This window comes from Ptychodera flava, chromosome 15 (assembly GCF_041260155.1).
Source record: "Ptychodera flava strain L36383 chromosome 15, AS_Pfla_20210202, whole genome shotgun sequence".
Classification (NCBI taxonomy): domain Eukaryota; kingdom Metazoa; phylum Hemichordata; class Enteropneusta; family Ptychoderidae; genus Ptychodera; species Ptychodera flava.
Window position 1 is genome coordinate 5053253 of NC_091942.1, and position 17089 is coordinate 5070341.

The 17089-nt window shown below is 38.7% G+C and overlaps 1 protein-coding gene and 1 long non-coding RNA gene across 2 annotated transcripts in view; both read left to right on the forward strand.

Moving 5' to 3' along the window:
• Positions 1-269: 269 nt before the first annotated feature.
• On the forward strand, positions 270-3167 carry LOC139152326 (uncharacterized). Its single transcript, XR_011556597.1, has 3 exons — positions 270-433; positions 1782-1976; positions 2662-3167. It is a non-coding gene; the product is annotated as an uncharacterized lncRNA (long non-coding RNA).
• Positions 3168-3260: 93 nt separating this feature from the next.
• Positions 3261-17089, forward strand: part of LOC139150977 (polycystin-1-like protein 2) — a 55858-nt gene continuing 42029 nt past the window's right edge. Inside the window, exons 1-7 of the mRNA XM_070723467.1 lie at positions 3261-4810; positions 5368-5525; positions 6222-6386; positions 6962-7224; positions 14020-14160; positions 15181-15243; positions 16080-16211. Of these exons, the coding sequence (XP_070579568.1) occupies positions 3312-4810; positions 5368-5525; positions 6222-6386; positions 6962-7224; positions 14020-14160; positions 15181-15243; positions 16080-16211 (2421 nt within the window). The 5' untranslated portion in view covers positions 3261-3311. The remainder of the gene's footprint in view (positions 4811-5367; positions 5526-6221; positions 6387-6961; positions 7225-14019; positions 14161-15180; positions 15244-16079; positions 16212-17089) is intronic.

The window sequence follows — 17089 nt, forward strand, 5'->3', positions numbered from 1 at the left end:
TGTTTCATGAGTTAAGATGTCGAAGTATTACATTAGCAAAAATGTGCCCAACAAATACAAGCGTTCGAATCGAAATGTGAAATAAATATCTTTGAAAGTCCAGGTTGAATTGAATTTAATGCGTCATAAGTCATACAGTTAATGAGGCTATATAGAATAGAATTAAGCAGTGGACTTCAAACAGACACGTATGAATGTAATACACATTTTGATTGTGCAAACAATAGGTTACGGAGGTCTATTTTTCGACATAGCCGAAACAAGGACGTTATTGGCAAAGACAACTTCCATGATCTGAGTTACTTAACAGACACACACGTCAGCTATTATCAGCTGGAGGAATGGGCATATAACAACTCTTGGTTGATGATCGACTTGGAAGCTCATGTATATATCACTCACGTGGTTGTAATGCTGCAAGCAAACAAAACAGGTATTGTTTATTGTCTAAGCAGAATCCTCTCTGCGGAAGTGAATAACGATTTGTCCATTACTTTAAAGTCATAGTCAGTTCAATCACAGACAAATATAGACGGACTGGAAACGCTTTTGTTCCATGGTCGTCTCGGTAGACTAGTGGCTTTTCATATTAAAATGAGCTTCAAAGGTGTTAAATTTTTTGGAGGCTTTGTTTGTGGTTGATAATTGCTCGAGATTATGCGAAAAATACGACGAGATGGCATCGTACTGTCAGTCGCGTAGCAACCATAGTTACTTTGTGAGCTCTCAGGCCAGAAACACTGCTTCACGCCAATCAAAACATAACACGCCAGCAGTTTCATAAACATGTCCTTCCTTGACGCACGTGTAAAAGACGGTATGACTGATCGTAAACCATTGAGTAAAACCAGACAGTGTCGATAAAAGACTTTCAAATTTCGTTCAAACACACTCATTATACATTCATAAAAATACGAGAGGATTTTTTAAACGGTAAAATTCACTTTCCTGAAGCTCAAAACACTCCCGTTTTCGTCAGCACGTCAATTCCGCTCAGCACCACACGACAACAGCAACACAAACTTTACCGACATACTTTCGCTTAACAATGGCAAAAGTCCGAAAATTACCGAAGGATGCATGGTCGGCACTCTTCGGAAAAGAGAGGCGAGAGCAACCTGAGGCGAACATGGATGAGTTACGTAACCGCTTCACGCCTGAAAAATACCCGTTGCGAGTGTGTCTATGTTTGTCTGTGGTTCAATGAATTTTTTTAGTCAATAATTCAGAAAAAAGTGACACAAATTGATAAACGAGAGGGAGTTGAGTGGGTTGCGGTCATGAAGAGACAATCCAATAACACAAGCACATTCTACCTAAAAATTATCTTCTTTGATTGTACTAGACTGAAAAATTCAGCCGTGTGCGGGCACTCCGCGCGCTGCGACCTACGACTCTTTACAGTTGGTGGTACTGCGCCGGAGCGCCCGCACACGACTGAATCTTTCAGTCTATGATTGTACCTTCTATCATCGTTAATGTTTTGTCACTACTTTTTCGATCAAAGTAGAATTACATGATCGATTTTAACAAAAAACGTGTTTTACAATTATCGCGCTTTTGAATTAAATACCCACTGTCTTACCACACAAGTTTTTCAATTCTTATGTTCTATCGCCCTGGCATCAAATGCTATTTATTAACATCTAACTTAGGAAATAATATGTTAAATCTTACGTTTAACATCTATTTACGCCACGTGAGAGCAATCTCAAAATGCTGACAATATCATCATTTATCATTTACTCATCACGACATTTTATCTTTTTGTCTTACCTAAGATGTTGCAATCACCGTCAGTGAAGACTACCAACCAGGTAGTGGTAACCAATGTGGACAAATAGTGGAGATTAATGAGCAGACCGTGATAACCGTAAAATGTGACCCAAATCTTAAGGGACGATATATCTTTGTAACGTTCTCATCTTTAAATCTACCAATCTATACATCACTGAGTGAAATCGGCGTTATGAGTAGTAAGTGAATATTTTTCATCCAGTAAGAGAATTTTCTTCGCTCGCTCTAGCAGCGGTTGGATTAAATTGCAATGAAACATCATGAATCACGTCCATGCAAAATAATCACAATCCATAACACTAGGTCAAAATTCGTAATACACTTCATAGACAAAAAACAGCACAGAACAGACAGTAAAGCATCGATACACACAACAAAGTCAAATTCAACACGGTCCTACATGGTTTCAGCAGGTCTGCCAATATGTATCAGTTTATGAACAATGGCATGAAATAACAAATCAGTTAAAATACGTAATAATATGACGAGAATCTACAATTACGACTATGGTGGATTATTGAAAGAAAAAATTTTATCCAATCATATCGATCGGGCAGACTAGATTGTTTTGTTAACTAGATGAGGGTATTGATATTACAATATTCAAAGTCACATACTTTAGTGTATTCAGACATAAATAATTACACCCATGAAAACTCGTTGTAACGGAAGCATTAGAATGGAACAGATATTCAATATTTAATCCCTATTTAAGTTTCTAGGTATTTATTAGTCAACACTAGTGCATGGCTTGACATCTACTGATCGACAGACATTGGTTAAAACGTCGTCTTTTGGTACAATTAAAGAGACTTAGTGGAAACCCAGTGTCCCCTGTTTTGAAGATATATATTTATCTTACAGACATACATTATGCCGGATGTGCTCTAATGGATTTGTCCGACATCTCATTTGAAGAAGTATCTGGCCAGTATACTGCAGATCAATGTCGACGTATGTGCAAGAATCTCCCTGGTCGAGCTGTAGCTGCGGTTGTGTGTGACGAATGTTACTGTCTTGCAGACTTCCCCTCTGATGACAAGTTTTCCACTCATGGCTGCGATGCCTTGTGTATAGAACGCTCCAGCTACGTGTGTGGTGACAGCAATGGCTATTCATTGTTTAATCTCAGTACCGTACCAAGTTATTTACGCTTAGAAGGACTAGCAGGCGCTTCAGTTGATATCGACAAGAGGGAAGTAGAAGTGGGCGAACTTGTGACCATTGAAATTACATGTGCAAACACTGCAAACATAAGCATCTTTAGATCATTCTTGGCCATTCAGGATTACCACCACCAATTGGTCGATCATATCGAGCTAGGAACAATCGAGTCTTTCCCGGCATACATCTATTACCGATTTCAGAATAAAGGGTCCCACGACATTAGTGTAATTATTGTCCATGAATTTGATCGCTTCTATAAATCTATCCAGGTGAGGGTCTATACTGTTGTGAACGAATTAAAGTCTTCAAACATCACAGTATCTGCTCCTCCCATTGAGCTGGGCGAAATGACAACATTTTTTATTCGTGTGCCATCTGGATCTAATGCAACTTGTTATCTGTACCCCGGTGAAGCAGGATACAGACTTAATATATCGATTGGTTCTAACGATTCCGTGATTACTGCACAGTACAAATATAATGAAAGTTCAATCTACCATGCTAATCTCACGTGTGCCAACAGAAAGGGTACCCTCGTGTATTCTCTATTTGTATCCGTATTGACAGCGCTTACACATATCTCCATGTATTATCCACCATTAGTGACGTATGGAAGTCAATACATCATATCCTGGGAGATTAATTCCATAGCAGGGACACAAACTACCCTTAACTATGCAATCAACGGTGAGAAGACTGTAGAACAAGGACAAACATGCATGAACTGTAGTGTGGTAACATTTAATCACTTACAGCACCAATGTTCGGGTACCTACGTGTTTCTTTTGGATGCAACGCAAGCTCAAATTCAGAGGAATTTTTGGATTGTATCGTACGTGACAATTGAAGAAGAAATATCAAACCTCGAAGTAAGAATGAATACTGACATTGTTGCGGGAGCGTGGTATTACTATGAAGCGAGAGTCAGCGGTGGTTCCAATGTCATTTTCATCTGGAATTTTGGTGATGACACGATAGATGTTAACAGAATAAGTGAAAAAACGGTTTTAACTGATATATTGGCTCATGTTTACGACTCGGAAGGTAACTACAACATAAAAGTAACCGCAGTCAATAATGGCTGGTTAGTTTCTAAAGACGTATTGGTAAGAGTGAAGCCACAGTGCCTCCAAGCAGAGGTACGAATCTCCGGCGAACGAGAATATCCAAGAAAGTTTGAGAAGTCAAAGAAAATTTACTTGAGTTCTCTGGTCGAGTTTCAGTGCAACAAATCTGAGGTCTCAATACAGTGGTCTGCTATCGACACACGAGCTTCAAGACCATTCCAAATTGCGTCATCCGGACTTTCAGATATAATGTTCATGCCAAATACATTTCCATACGGGAGCTATAAGGTGACAGTGGAGGTAAGCTTAAATGGGGTTCAAGGCGAAGCAAACTCGGATTCAGTGTATCTTGATATCATACCATCTGATCTAGTAGTCGCTATATCTGGGGGTCGCTCTCGATCATCGGGAATGAATCAGAATCTGTATCTCAATACAAGTGGTGTGACGTATGACCCTGATGAAGTGCTTGACAGATCAGTTGGCATTGTCTTTCGTTGGTATTGTAAGAGGAGCAATGAAGACCACAATCAAATCGACAATGACATCGTTATTCAAATACCTACTGAAGGTCACCCTCCATCAGATGGTCCTGGTTGCTTTGGCACTGGAGTAGGGAGACTCGATTTTGACGGGCCTATACTGCATATTCCTCCGGGTACATTATACCCGAATACGACTTATTCGTTCAAGGTTCAGGTGCAAAAAGATAACAGAAGTGGCAGCTTTCACCAAACCATTCAAGTCCTTTTGGACGATCCACCCGATGTTGAAATCAGGTAATTTAACAACTTCACTTTATGTCTGAATTATGGGTTCTTTATTAATTTTAAGGTAGAACGCGCCTCTGACTCTTAAACCTGTTCAATTTTTTTCTGATCTACACTTTTGGGGGTTCATTTTGAAGCTCTTTGTGCAAGAAAACGTTTCACAGGCTTAGTTTTTCGAAAATCAAAAATGTTATTTTTTTCTCCGGCTATTTTGAATTTAAAGTTTTTGTAAATCTGCAGTAATTTGTTTCTCTTGTCCAAAAAAATGCAGGGTGACCCCTGACTTTATTCTTGATTTTGAAAAACAACGATTGCAATATTCTTTGAGGAAAGTTTGAGCAAATGTTTAGGTCTTTAACTTTCGAGGCACATACTATCTCAGTAATAGTAAGTTGTAAGTCGTGGAAGGTCGAAGTTTACTTACCAGCTTTTGAATTTACTCCCATTTCAATTTATTGATATCGGTCCAACATACAGGCGACCTATCATTAATTATCATTGAATTTTATAACTATCAGCAATATTTTCTTAAATTTAGCTTTATGTTGCCATTTTGTCTCCTTAAGATGCATTGCCAACTGTCAAAATATAAAAAACCAAGATAGTGAATTTTCGCTGATGGCAGAGTGTGGCAACTGCAATCACCTGGAAGAACTTATCTCCTGGCAACTTACAGACGTTGACGGCGATCCAGTTCCGGAATTTACGTCAATGGTATCAACGGGTGAGGATCTCTCGGGTCACAATTTATTCTCTTATGATTGAGTCTCAATAAGATCTTGATCGTATCAAAAAGTGATTTTTTATGGCATGTCAATTTTTTCACATAGGAAATAAATTTCCTTTGATTGATATAAAATACTTCTGAAAGGAAGTTCAATTATAAGATGTAAGTGATAAGTTATTGACCGAAAACCGCTATTTACCAAAGTAACATCTTTCCTAAATTGTTGCTAAGCAAGGTGGTCGTTCGCAATGGTCGGCTGTGCCATGTCTAATTGATTTCTTCGGGACACAACTAAATTTCGAAGATACAGTTTCGCAACTTTGATGACAAACTGATAAATACACAGCAAGAAAATCAAAGTACAGGCAGATTTCAGTACATACCTGTAACAAGGTCTGATCAGTACCTGTAACAGTCCATCAGAAATAACCTTTGTTACAAAATCTGTAAAATTAGTAAGATATGCGAGGTGTATGTACAGGTATATATCAGGCCTGGTATTAAAAGAATGTATACGGTAATGCAATTTCTGAGTGTATCCAGTACTGTGACCACATGACTGAAATTCTGGTGTGCAAACAGTGGTATGTAAGTGTCGGATTTACAGGGTCTGTTACACGGGCAAATGTTTTTCTGTTGGCTGTGTATTGTATATTCCCACGAACTGACAGGAAAATATGAATCTATTTTAAGGTGTCAATTCAGAAAGTCTGTCCTTCTATCCGAACAAGTTTAAAGAAGGCTTGCTATATAGACTGAAAGTTATCATACAAGTTGCCGACTTAATTGGATTTAGAGAAATTGAATTTGCTGTCAATAAGAAACCATTTGGAGGTTCTTGTCAAGTTTCTGAAGCAGGTAAGCTGTGTCAGTGCTCTACTAATTTTTGTTGTTGTCAAATGAATGTTTAGCCAGTACAAATTTGAATTTGTCATATGAAATATATATGTTACATTGATAAGACAACTTGAAGAAGCCATGTAAACTAAACGATTATGCCAGAATTTTTCCTGGATTTACATTGAAATCTAATGTGAACATTAACACCAACAAGAATTTTAGGGGTCACCGGTGTTTAACGACCCACACTTTGGTCTAGTTCGGTCATTTTTTTTGCATATTTCAGTTTGTGAGTAATCGTTGTACCCTTCACATTGCATAGATGTTACTAAAATGTACATTACAATGATGGGCAAAATTATTCGCATATTATGTGCTTGCTATTCTCAGATAATTGTGGACAATTACTGACTTAGGCACTGAAAGAAAAAGCCATATTCTGCACTTCTAGAAGATTTGTTCGTTCGGTAGAAAAGCCACGTGTTTAAACAGTAAGAATAAAAAATATCGTAGAAATCATTAGTGAGGCATTAAGTCACAGAAATGAAATTATCACTTTTCACCAAACTATGCCTTAATTTTATAATTTCAAGGCGGAGTAAGTTGTCCTAAAAGGTATGTAACTGACTGTTCTGGTTGGCGGGATGACGGAAGTGAAGCATTGTTGTACGAGTTTCGGGCTAGACCAGGAGGTGACCGACAAGCACAGTGGAACATAATATATTTTGGTATAGAACCACGAACACCAGCTAGCTACCTACCAATAGGAATAGAAGATCATGACTACATAGTAGACATCAGTGTGAGGATAAACGATCAGTATCTTTCATATGCGGAAGTTTTTCTTACAATACAGGTAATCTGCCAACATTTGTTGAAAGCATGGTCTTCTCTACCCACTGTTGAAAAATGCCTGCTGTTCAGTACGAAGGGCTTGATATTAGTGGTTTTAGTGCTGTGGTCAAATGTCATCAGTGCAGTCGTTTTGTTTGCTGGAGGACTTTCCCTTTTTTCGTTATTTAATCAAAATAATCGTATCTTACACAATGTTTGTACCTACCAACATTTTCAGAAGAACATGGCCCACCATCTCCTCGGTCACAAACTTTGTAAAAACTGCTCTTTCTGGTAACTGAGAGAATTATCCTAAGTAATAGGGAATAACTGGTTTTTGCACACTTTTCAAACCACTGAGATAATCACTAATTTACTTTCATTAGCTAGCTCATTGCGACTTTGCCAGTGCTCCTCTCGTTCAGTAGCAGAGTCCAAACGGGGTCTTCAGTCAATCGTAACAATCTAGCAAAACTTAAACCTCACAAAATCCAATCTGCTATAGAGTATTGTAATGTAAATATTGGAAGATTGCGTACGTATAGCAATGATGAAATACAAACACATTAGAAAATAGCCTTGTCGATAAAGTATGTAGAATTTCATTTTTCAAGATCTTAAATCAGGAATACCCTTGTTACACAGATATTCTGCACAAGATGGTAAGTCTTCTGCTAAAGCTCTCCCTTAGGGGTCCTTAATAATCCTTCTTAACTATTTTAGCAATAATTTACCCCTTCCGGTCAACAACAGACAAAAGCAAACTTTGCACTACATAATATACGAAGTGAAGTCTAGCATATCATATATACGGGCCTGGTCATCACCAAGTTAAATGGAACATGCAATAAGTCCCAGGGCATCTTATTCTATGTTTATGCCAATGCACTTAATGTGTTTAGCATGCATTGAAAATTGCAGCTGTCTAGGGAAAATGGCGTGATACTTCTGATTTGACAACACTTAGCTAGCAACATTATCGTTTGTATTTGGCTTTCTGTTGCGTGCGTCCGTATATGTTAATTGAGGTCTTCTATATATTTGAACGGTGAATATGCAGAAGTCTTACTAACGTGTTTCTGATTGGTCTAATACTTTTTTAACGTTGAGGCAATGTGTGACAGATGTGCTGCAGAGTGTATCGTTGCAGCTTTTCTTCTTCCCTAGCGATGCATAATTTTACCCCTTTTCAATTCAAATCTGCCAAATCTTGCCGACACTCTGTCGCTGTCGCATGGTCAGTGGGTGTCGTCAGGGTGATTGCGAATGAAAGTGATTTTTTAGATATTCGTAAAAAGTGAGTACCAAAAACTGCAGTCGTAAAAAAATAAGGCTCGTCAGGTTTTGAGAGATCGGGCTGAAAACGGAAATTCTCAAGGTGTTTCAGTTTTGCAATATGACAGAGTTCCCATTGATATTTAGAAGGTGAGGGCCACCTAACTACACATTTTGCTGCCATATTTCTTTATAGAAGTCAGTTATCGTGAAGGCGAGAACTTTATACCAAACTCTTTACCAGCTGGCATGTAGGCTGTTACGACATGTAACAGACGATTTAAGGTGTTATGGATTCGAATTTCTAAGACAAGACATGGCCTTGTCATGAGTTGTTAAATTCTCTATGGTATGGTAAAAATTGCACGGCGAAGGTTGGACTTAACTTTGGCTATCCAAGTTCATTTGAACTATTTATTCTATACAAAAGCCCCAGGTATTTTGTATAAAAAGCTCTTGGTATAGAAAGCCACAGCCTTGTAATGGATTTCTGCTTCATCCTCCTACTTACGGTTAACTGTTACCTTTTTGATATCTCATTTGCTGCCTTCCAGAACGAGGCAAAATTTAAATACTCATGATCTCAAATACACGTGAGGGCTTTAGAGCCTGTCACGGACAGATCAAAAGGTTTTTACAGCTCAATGTTTCTAATTCCAAAGAGATCAGGGGGCTGGAGACCAATTTTAAATCTCCGCCTAAACCACTTTCTCAAAAAGAAAAACTTCAAGATGGGAACTCTACGCTCTGTTTTATCAGATCTGTCGAAACGTGATTATGCAGTTTCAATCGATCTAACAGACGCTTAATAAAATATCCCTCTTCATCCAGACTTCAGAAATTTTCTCAGGTTTGCAGAGCAAGGCAGGGTGTTTTAATTTCAGACACTGCCTTTTGGTCTGTCGTCAGCACCCCATGTGTTTACCAAGGTCAAAGTTGGGTGCTTTTCTTCGAAAGCAACAAATTTATGTCCATATGCATCTGGACGATTAGCTAGCCAGGTTGATGCAGATCAGGTTATTGCCGCGGGATACAGCATGTATTTTAAGGACAGCTGTCAATCTAGGCTGGCTTTCAAATGAAAAGAAGTCAGCGCTTTGCCCCAGTCAGAGCATTCATTATATAGGATTGAAAATAGAGTTGGGAGGAAGGGATTGCTACTCCAATTCTTGAGCGTTTTCAAGCTACTTGCAATTGGTAAGTCACCTCTTGCCCGGCAGTTTTCAGACTGCTCGGTATTTTCTTCGCCTCCTAGGTCTTATAGCATCTTGCCTTCAGCTCATACCTTTGGCAAGGTTGAACATGAGGCCAGTTCAAATTTTCCTTCTGTCTCAATGGAGACCACATCAGAATTCTCTCAGTCATCCTATAAGGGTAAACGGCCTGTTAATACAGCATCTTCATCGGTGAACCAATATAATACTTTTTAAAGGGAGTTTCACTGTCCCTGGAGCCCCCAGAGGTTACTATAATTACGGATGCTTCAATACAAGGTTGGGGAGCTCATATGGGCGATTTGACCATTTCAGGAGTCTGGTTAGTAGCCCAGAGACAAGGGCAAATAAACCTTCTCTAGCTTCAGGCTGTATGGAAAAGTTTAAAGGCCTTTGTCCCTCATATCTTAGCGAGATTGGTTCTTGTAAGGTCAGACAATTCAACGATAGCATCATATTTGAACAGGCAAGGGGGAATACGGTCCCCATCTCTCTGCATCCTCACTTGGCATCTAATGAATTGGTGCATTATCAGAAATATCTGGATCAGAGCAGCTCACATAAGAGGCAGGTGCATTCTGATAGCAGATGCTCTGTCCAGAAGACGACCTTTCCCAACAGAGTTGATGTTAAAACATCAGGAGCAGAGGCAGTGGATGCCTTTTCCATTCCATGAACAAACATGTTTGTGAACGCGTTTCCTCAAGTGTCTCTGAATCTCAGAGTTCTAAGCAAGATGAGACACGAGGAGTGTGTTGTTACTTTGTTATCGCCAAATTGGCCGAGACAACCGTGGTTTCCTCGATTGCTGGAGTTGCTAATAGAAATTCTAATAAAGCTACCAGAGACCCCAGACATTCTTAGCCAGCTGTTGTCAATTTTCTTCACCCAGGTCCATCAGTTCTCCAAATGACTGCTTTGAAACTGTCAAGAAACGTGTTGCTCAGAGGATTCAGCTGAACATTATGCAACGAACTCTCGTCGATCAACAACCAATCAATCATATGATTACAGGTTCAGAGTATTCAGTGGTCGGTGCAAAAACATGATGTCGATCTCATGCATCCACCTTTCAGTTCTGTTGGTGACTTTTTGGTTTTTCTTTTTGAGGTTTGAGGTGTAAAACCCCAAACTATTTCAACTTGTGCATTTCGTGAGAGCACAAGGTATGCAAGCTGTGGCTGCATCGTGGGTTTTGTTCAAAGCTGTATCAGTTGATGACATTTGTAAAGCTGGTTTTTGGGCTTCTCCAAATACCTTTATTAACCTTTACCTCAATGATGTGCCTATGGAAGCTAGTTTTGCTTAAGCTTCTTTGAGATGTGGCTCTACCTAGGTTGGGGGAATTTGTTTGACGTTTCCTCGTCCATTTAAGCTTTGGATTCTGTGTAAACCCGATGGTATCAGTGACAGGTAAGTAGGAGGATGAAGCAGAATGAGTTTCCTCCTTGGAAAAATCTTTCTGCGGGATCTCCTACTTAACTGTCATTCCTCCCCCCTCCTCCCCACTGTCGTGATAGTCTATTAGGGAGGTTGAGAACTGTTTAAATATTGAATCTCACGGCGCTCCCTCCCTCCTCCCCACTGTCGTGATAGTCTATTAGGGAGGTTGAGAACTGTTTAAATATTGAATCTCACGGCGGTTTTCACCTGGGATGAGATCACGTGTATTTAAATTTTTGCCTCGTGCTCGAAGGCAGCAAGTGAGATAACCCAAAGGTAACAGTGACAGATATGGGTTCTCGCAGAAAGATGTTTCCTGGGGGACCCTTCATTCTATTACGTATAATTCCCATTTTCTTGCGTAAGAAGCATTTCATAAACTCGGTTCTTCTCTGTTTTTGAGAATTTACATCATAATATCCCTGTGCTTTAGTTCCCTGCCAATTATAGCGATTTGCATTATGATCGCCACCAAGGGACACATTAATAGATAAAGACTTCGAATGGAGCATTCTGACTGGTCAATTGCAACAGGATAGTTTTTCAATTGCTTTTTATGCTCACCACATCAACTTGATATTCATGAGCAGGTACAACACTGAATTTCACTGGATTTTTCACCAGCTCATCACACTCCAGTGGTCGTTGAAATTAAATCAGTAATGGAGATAATTGCCAGCGGGCCCCAGCCATGGGGTGCAATGTTTCTGAAAGGGCAAGCGAGACATGAAGGGCTGGTTTGAACCCCTTGAAGGGCAGCTTGAAAAAATGTAGAAAACCCAGTTTCAACTGCTTGAACATAGAACAGCACGAAAACAATTTCCCAATTAACGAAAACCACACTTTTTTCAAATATTTCCACTTAAATAACTGGTTATAAAATTCAGTTCTGCTGTACTTGATAATTTCACCATGAATTTCTGATTTGATCAAAAGTGGTTGAACTTTCTTGATAGTTTAAGATATTTTTATGGAAATAACTAAATTTAATATATAATATATCCTTTAATATGATTTTCCATGGAAATATGTGCCGCTCATTTTACGCTACTGGTGTTCTTTCTAGGATTATGAATTTAGCTTCTAACAGCACCGGTGAAAACCGAACGAGTCAATACATCATAAACAGAACGAGACAGCATTCATTACGTAAATTTTATGGGAAGGACAACTTAGTGTAGTTTGAAAATTAAAGGGCTAAAGTCGGCCATATTTCATGAATTTTGTTTGATATGAGATACTACTGATATTGTTTAACATGTTGAAAGATACTGAATGAATGGGTGACCATGCATATATGCAACCCCGGTTTTAGACAAATGAAACCATTGAAAAAATGAATTAATGGTCATGGCCATTAATTCATTTTCGCGATGATTTCATGTATGGTGTCTAAAACCTGGGTCCAATGTATGCATAGTCCTGTGTCCCCTGAGTTATCGGTGTCGAATCAGTTGCACCAACCGATGCTGTAGACGATATGTCTTCCAAGCAGTCCACTTTTTGGCAGCTGGGTTCAAAAGTAACTGAAAACAAAGAGTATATCGGAATTTATAACAACTAACAGTGTATGTTACTTCGACATGCTTTTGGAACAGAACGGAAAATAGTACCCTGTACCAAGCGAACAGACTGTTGATAAACGTACGCTAAATTCAATTATTACATTATATCATGCTACCATGCGCCATTCTGATTGGACGAGAGCTCATTCCACCGATGCTAAAATACTTTTTTAGCACTGATTGTGGTGGTAAAACGGGCCCTTAAACCAGCATTTTCGAAAATTGTCTGGTCGGTCCATTTGAATGTAGCTATTGTTAGAAACCATAGACCCTCTAGAAAAAACCGAAACAGTCACCTTTGTTTCAAAGACCAAAGACCGAACTTCGATACACAGATAAAGTGTGGGTCTGTATTCACCTCTTGGTGTAAATAAGTTGAGATCGATAATGAAAGACATCTCTGAAGCAGCACATTTGGGGTGTGATGCACACAAATATTAGGGCGACAGCGCACCGTGCGCTTTGCTTGATATTGCGGGAGTCAGGACGCGATATATCCTACCGCTCTTGAAAATTAAGATAGTATTCTTCGCACATACACAAATAAATTGACACTTCCTCACAGTAACGGTATGTCAGATATTCTTTACCAAAGTTTGGGCTGTAACAGAATGTCGCGACGGTCGCGTGCGGACAGAATGAGACAAATCTATTTTTAGTTTGCCAAAAAAAGCCAGGAGTAAATTTACGAAAAAATTGTTACTTTTTTCTTGTGATTTACACTCTTGCCCTATTTTCTGTGTGACTGCAGCAGGTATTTTTGACAAGTATACTGTATAGTGTTCGTGTTGCATGCGAATAAAATGCAATGTCGATATGAACGCAATTCATATTTATCATAGGATACTGTGTGCATGTACGTAATCCCAACTTATAAAAATGCTCGGTCTCGGGCGCAGAGTTTCCGACGTTCGATCTCTCAGTCGTCCGTTTTCTGCATTTGGGGCTTAGAGGGATGAAATACCCAAGTAAGACAACAAAAGACACGCAAATTGATATAATATAATAGCAATAACCCCCTCCGCAGTCGGGTATCCACTCGATTTTGGTGCAATTCGCTCCATATAGCATTGGCTCGTGCTATATGTCACGCATTGTACCAAAATCTCGTGTATACCCTCCTACGGCGGGGGTTATTGCTTAATTACCACTTTTATAAGATGATCAAGACCAAATTATAACCAGAATACGGACCATGGATCGAATGAACTCAATAGCCGTACATGACAGTGTTGTGATGCCCTTTAGCAACTTCATTCACCATTATTCATTATCGCTTCCCACTCACATGTATCCAGGATACTTTGTCTATTTTCTCAGGTAAAAAAGATATCTGTTGGTTGTGATACAATTATTGAAAGTGTAGAGGAAGAGCTTGAAACCTACTTAGCAGTCGACAACAGAATTCAGGCTACTCAGACTGTCCTATTCTTGTCGTCTTTGCTTAATGAAGACGCTCAAGTGAGTAATGATACAACAACTAGCAGTATAGAATATTTTTTTCCACTTGTAAATATAATTTCAACATCACATTTATTACATTTCACTCTCTCTTCTAAAGCGTCTCTTTTAGTTTTGATCATGATGTCCTATGTAGGTGTTGTTACAACGGATCGATTTTTATACCCCCTGACATACATGCCGAATCAGCAAAGTACATATACCAGAGTTTGTTGCTGATATATCACCATACATCGCATGAAACTCGCACAGTCTGTACATTGTGTTAACTCATCTCTTGAAGGTCAACGACCCGAAATACAAGTACAAAACGCACTTAAATTCATATGATAATATGCTTAGCAGGAATCTGGCAATCTGATTGGCTAGAGCCGGGGTTATATTCTCAACAAGAAGACCTGTATGCCGCAAGCTCGCGCAAATTTCTAACTCACGCTTGAGAGTTCAACTCGCCATAATGTCGAATAAGTCTACGGCTTGAGATTATTTTGATTATTAAATTTTAGTCTGGTGCAGCTCAGTTGGCTCATGAAGAAATTGTGTAAGCAGCGACGGCAATGTAACAACAACATTTTCAACTTGTTCGATCCTAAATAACGACAATGTCCACTGATTAACGTTAGCATATTATAATAGGGTTATAAACGGTGTGCTCGGATATTTGGTTGCGGATGTAAGACGTGTGGGGTAAAAATTAACATATTGAACGGGGAATATTCACCTTGCGAAGAGAAATGATTATTTTCTTACCTTGTACGAAGCGTGACCTTAGTAACATGATACCCATACAATCATTTGCCTGAATAAATTCACATAAAATGACCGCACAGGCAAACTTTTGAACTTGTGGTCGACAACTAGTGCCACAGCTTAATCAAGAGAGCAAAACATTTATTTGCACTTTTTCGGGGAATTATAAACGTCTACTGACCTCTCCCATTTCCGAGGGTCACGTAGGAGACAAGTGAATTCAATGTATGAGTTTATTTATGAGTCTTTTACAAATAATATTTTGTCTAGCTCTCAGAAGGCGGTGAAGATAAACACACTGCATCGAATGATGCTGTGAAATCCCGTACACAAGTAGGTGAATTTTCATTCTTGGGAAGTCTCTCTCTCTCTCTCTCTCTCTCTCTCTCTCTCTCTCTCTCTCTCTCTCTCTGTCTCTCTCTCTCTCTCTCTCTCTCTCTCTCTCTCTCTCATAATCTAATATCTGTCTGCATGTTTATCTCACTGTCCGCCCATCGGTCTATCTATTTATCTAATTAACATATAACTATATAAATGCTTGTCTGTTTGCCTTGCTATTTGTTCATCAATCTCTATCAATGTCTGTTTGCCAGTCTGCGTTTTAATCTCTTCAACAATAGGATAATGTAAAATTATGCATATGGAAAGCAAGCGCTAAAGATAATAATAATCTACAAAATGAAGAAATAAGGAGAAATCGAATTCTTACGTTAAAATTTCGATTTTCTTCACAGCTGAACATAATTTGTGCGGAAAACTTAACGTGGATATTCTCGAATCATTTTCTCACTGGATGGGACAGAAAATTCCGATCTAAAAGTGGTTCTTTTCCTAAAAGATCATAAAGCAGGAGTCGCCATTTTGACAAACTACGACGCTATTTTACTGTACTCAACCATAGATTCCACATTGTGCGTGGAGGGATTCATTTGTTTGCAGGGGAATTTTTCGAGTCCGCTGCAGGTTTTAAATAATTCGAGGAGTAGTATCAATTCCCAATCGTTATTTCTATCCGCACAACAATGCTGATCTTGCCATCTTTCAGGAGCGGCATTCAAATCCATGTTCGTCGCAACCAAAAATACTTCATATATCATATAAATTGTCATCAAGAACAATTTCATTTTATATGTAAGTCTCTTTCACTCCTGATTTCTTGTTACTTTTAGTTACGCAGTGGTTTACTAGACGCTCTACAACAGACAACGGATGCTCTGAAAACCACCGAATCAATCAAACAAGCTTCAGATGCCATAAGAGCTGTAACTCGCAAACCGAGCGAAATCTCCAAAGAGTCACAGGTATCGATGACTCCATCCGTTGTGTTCCTAAGTGCAATAAATGAGCTAAAATGCCTTTGTCGTGTTTTTAACTAAACGTATCTGTGTTTTTCCATGTAACACCATACGTCCGTATGTATTCATGCATGCACGACCAGCCAGTCCATCCACTATGTCTGCTTGTTTCCTAGTTGTATCTGTCTGTGAAATCAGTCAATCACACAACAGGTAACATCCAATTTCAAGCAAACACAAATCACTTAGGAGTAACATAACATTGTCGTATTTTTTATGTTCTTGATTTAGTTGTTCCTTCTCGTTATTTTTTGTATGCAGATTATAATTTATCCCTCTGAAGTAATGTAAGTAGAAGTAGTAGTAGTAGTAGTAGTAGTAGTAGTAGTAGTAGTAGTAGTAGTAGTAGTAGTAGTAGTAGTAGTTTTTCAAATATTTTTATTTCACATAGGTCCGTACATACTAAAACTGTAAAAGGAAATTTTTACATTGCCAGGAACCAAAGGAAATATAAGATACAAATAAAAGAAAATCACTACAAAGTGATGGTCGTCATTGAACAGAAAACGTCATGAATGACAAAAGAAAATATCAGCAAGAAAGACATATCTTAAACCTTTCACATAATGTTTCAAAGATGACACAACTTAGCGATGCACAACAGCAGGGAAGTTTCTTAAATGTGAAAATTGAGTTGACCATCATGAGTGTCACGAAGAATATCATCAAAAGCCCAAATAATATTAAAAGAATGTAAATTTTCATTGAGATGATGATATTCAAATTCAAGTTTCAATCTTGTGAAGATCTTGCTTTTAAATATGTCTAAAGGATCAACAGGACCCTGGTTTCTAAACACATTTGTTCTTGCTAAATGAATACAC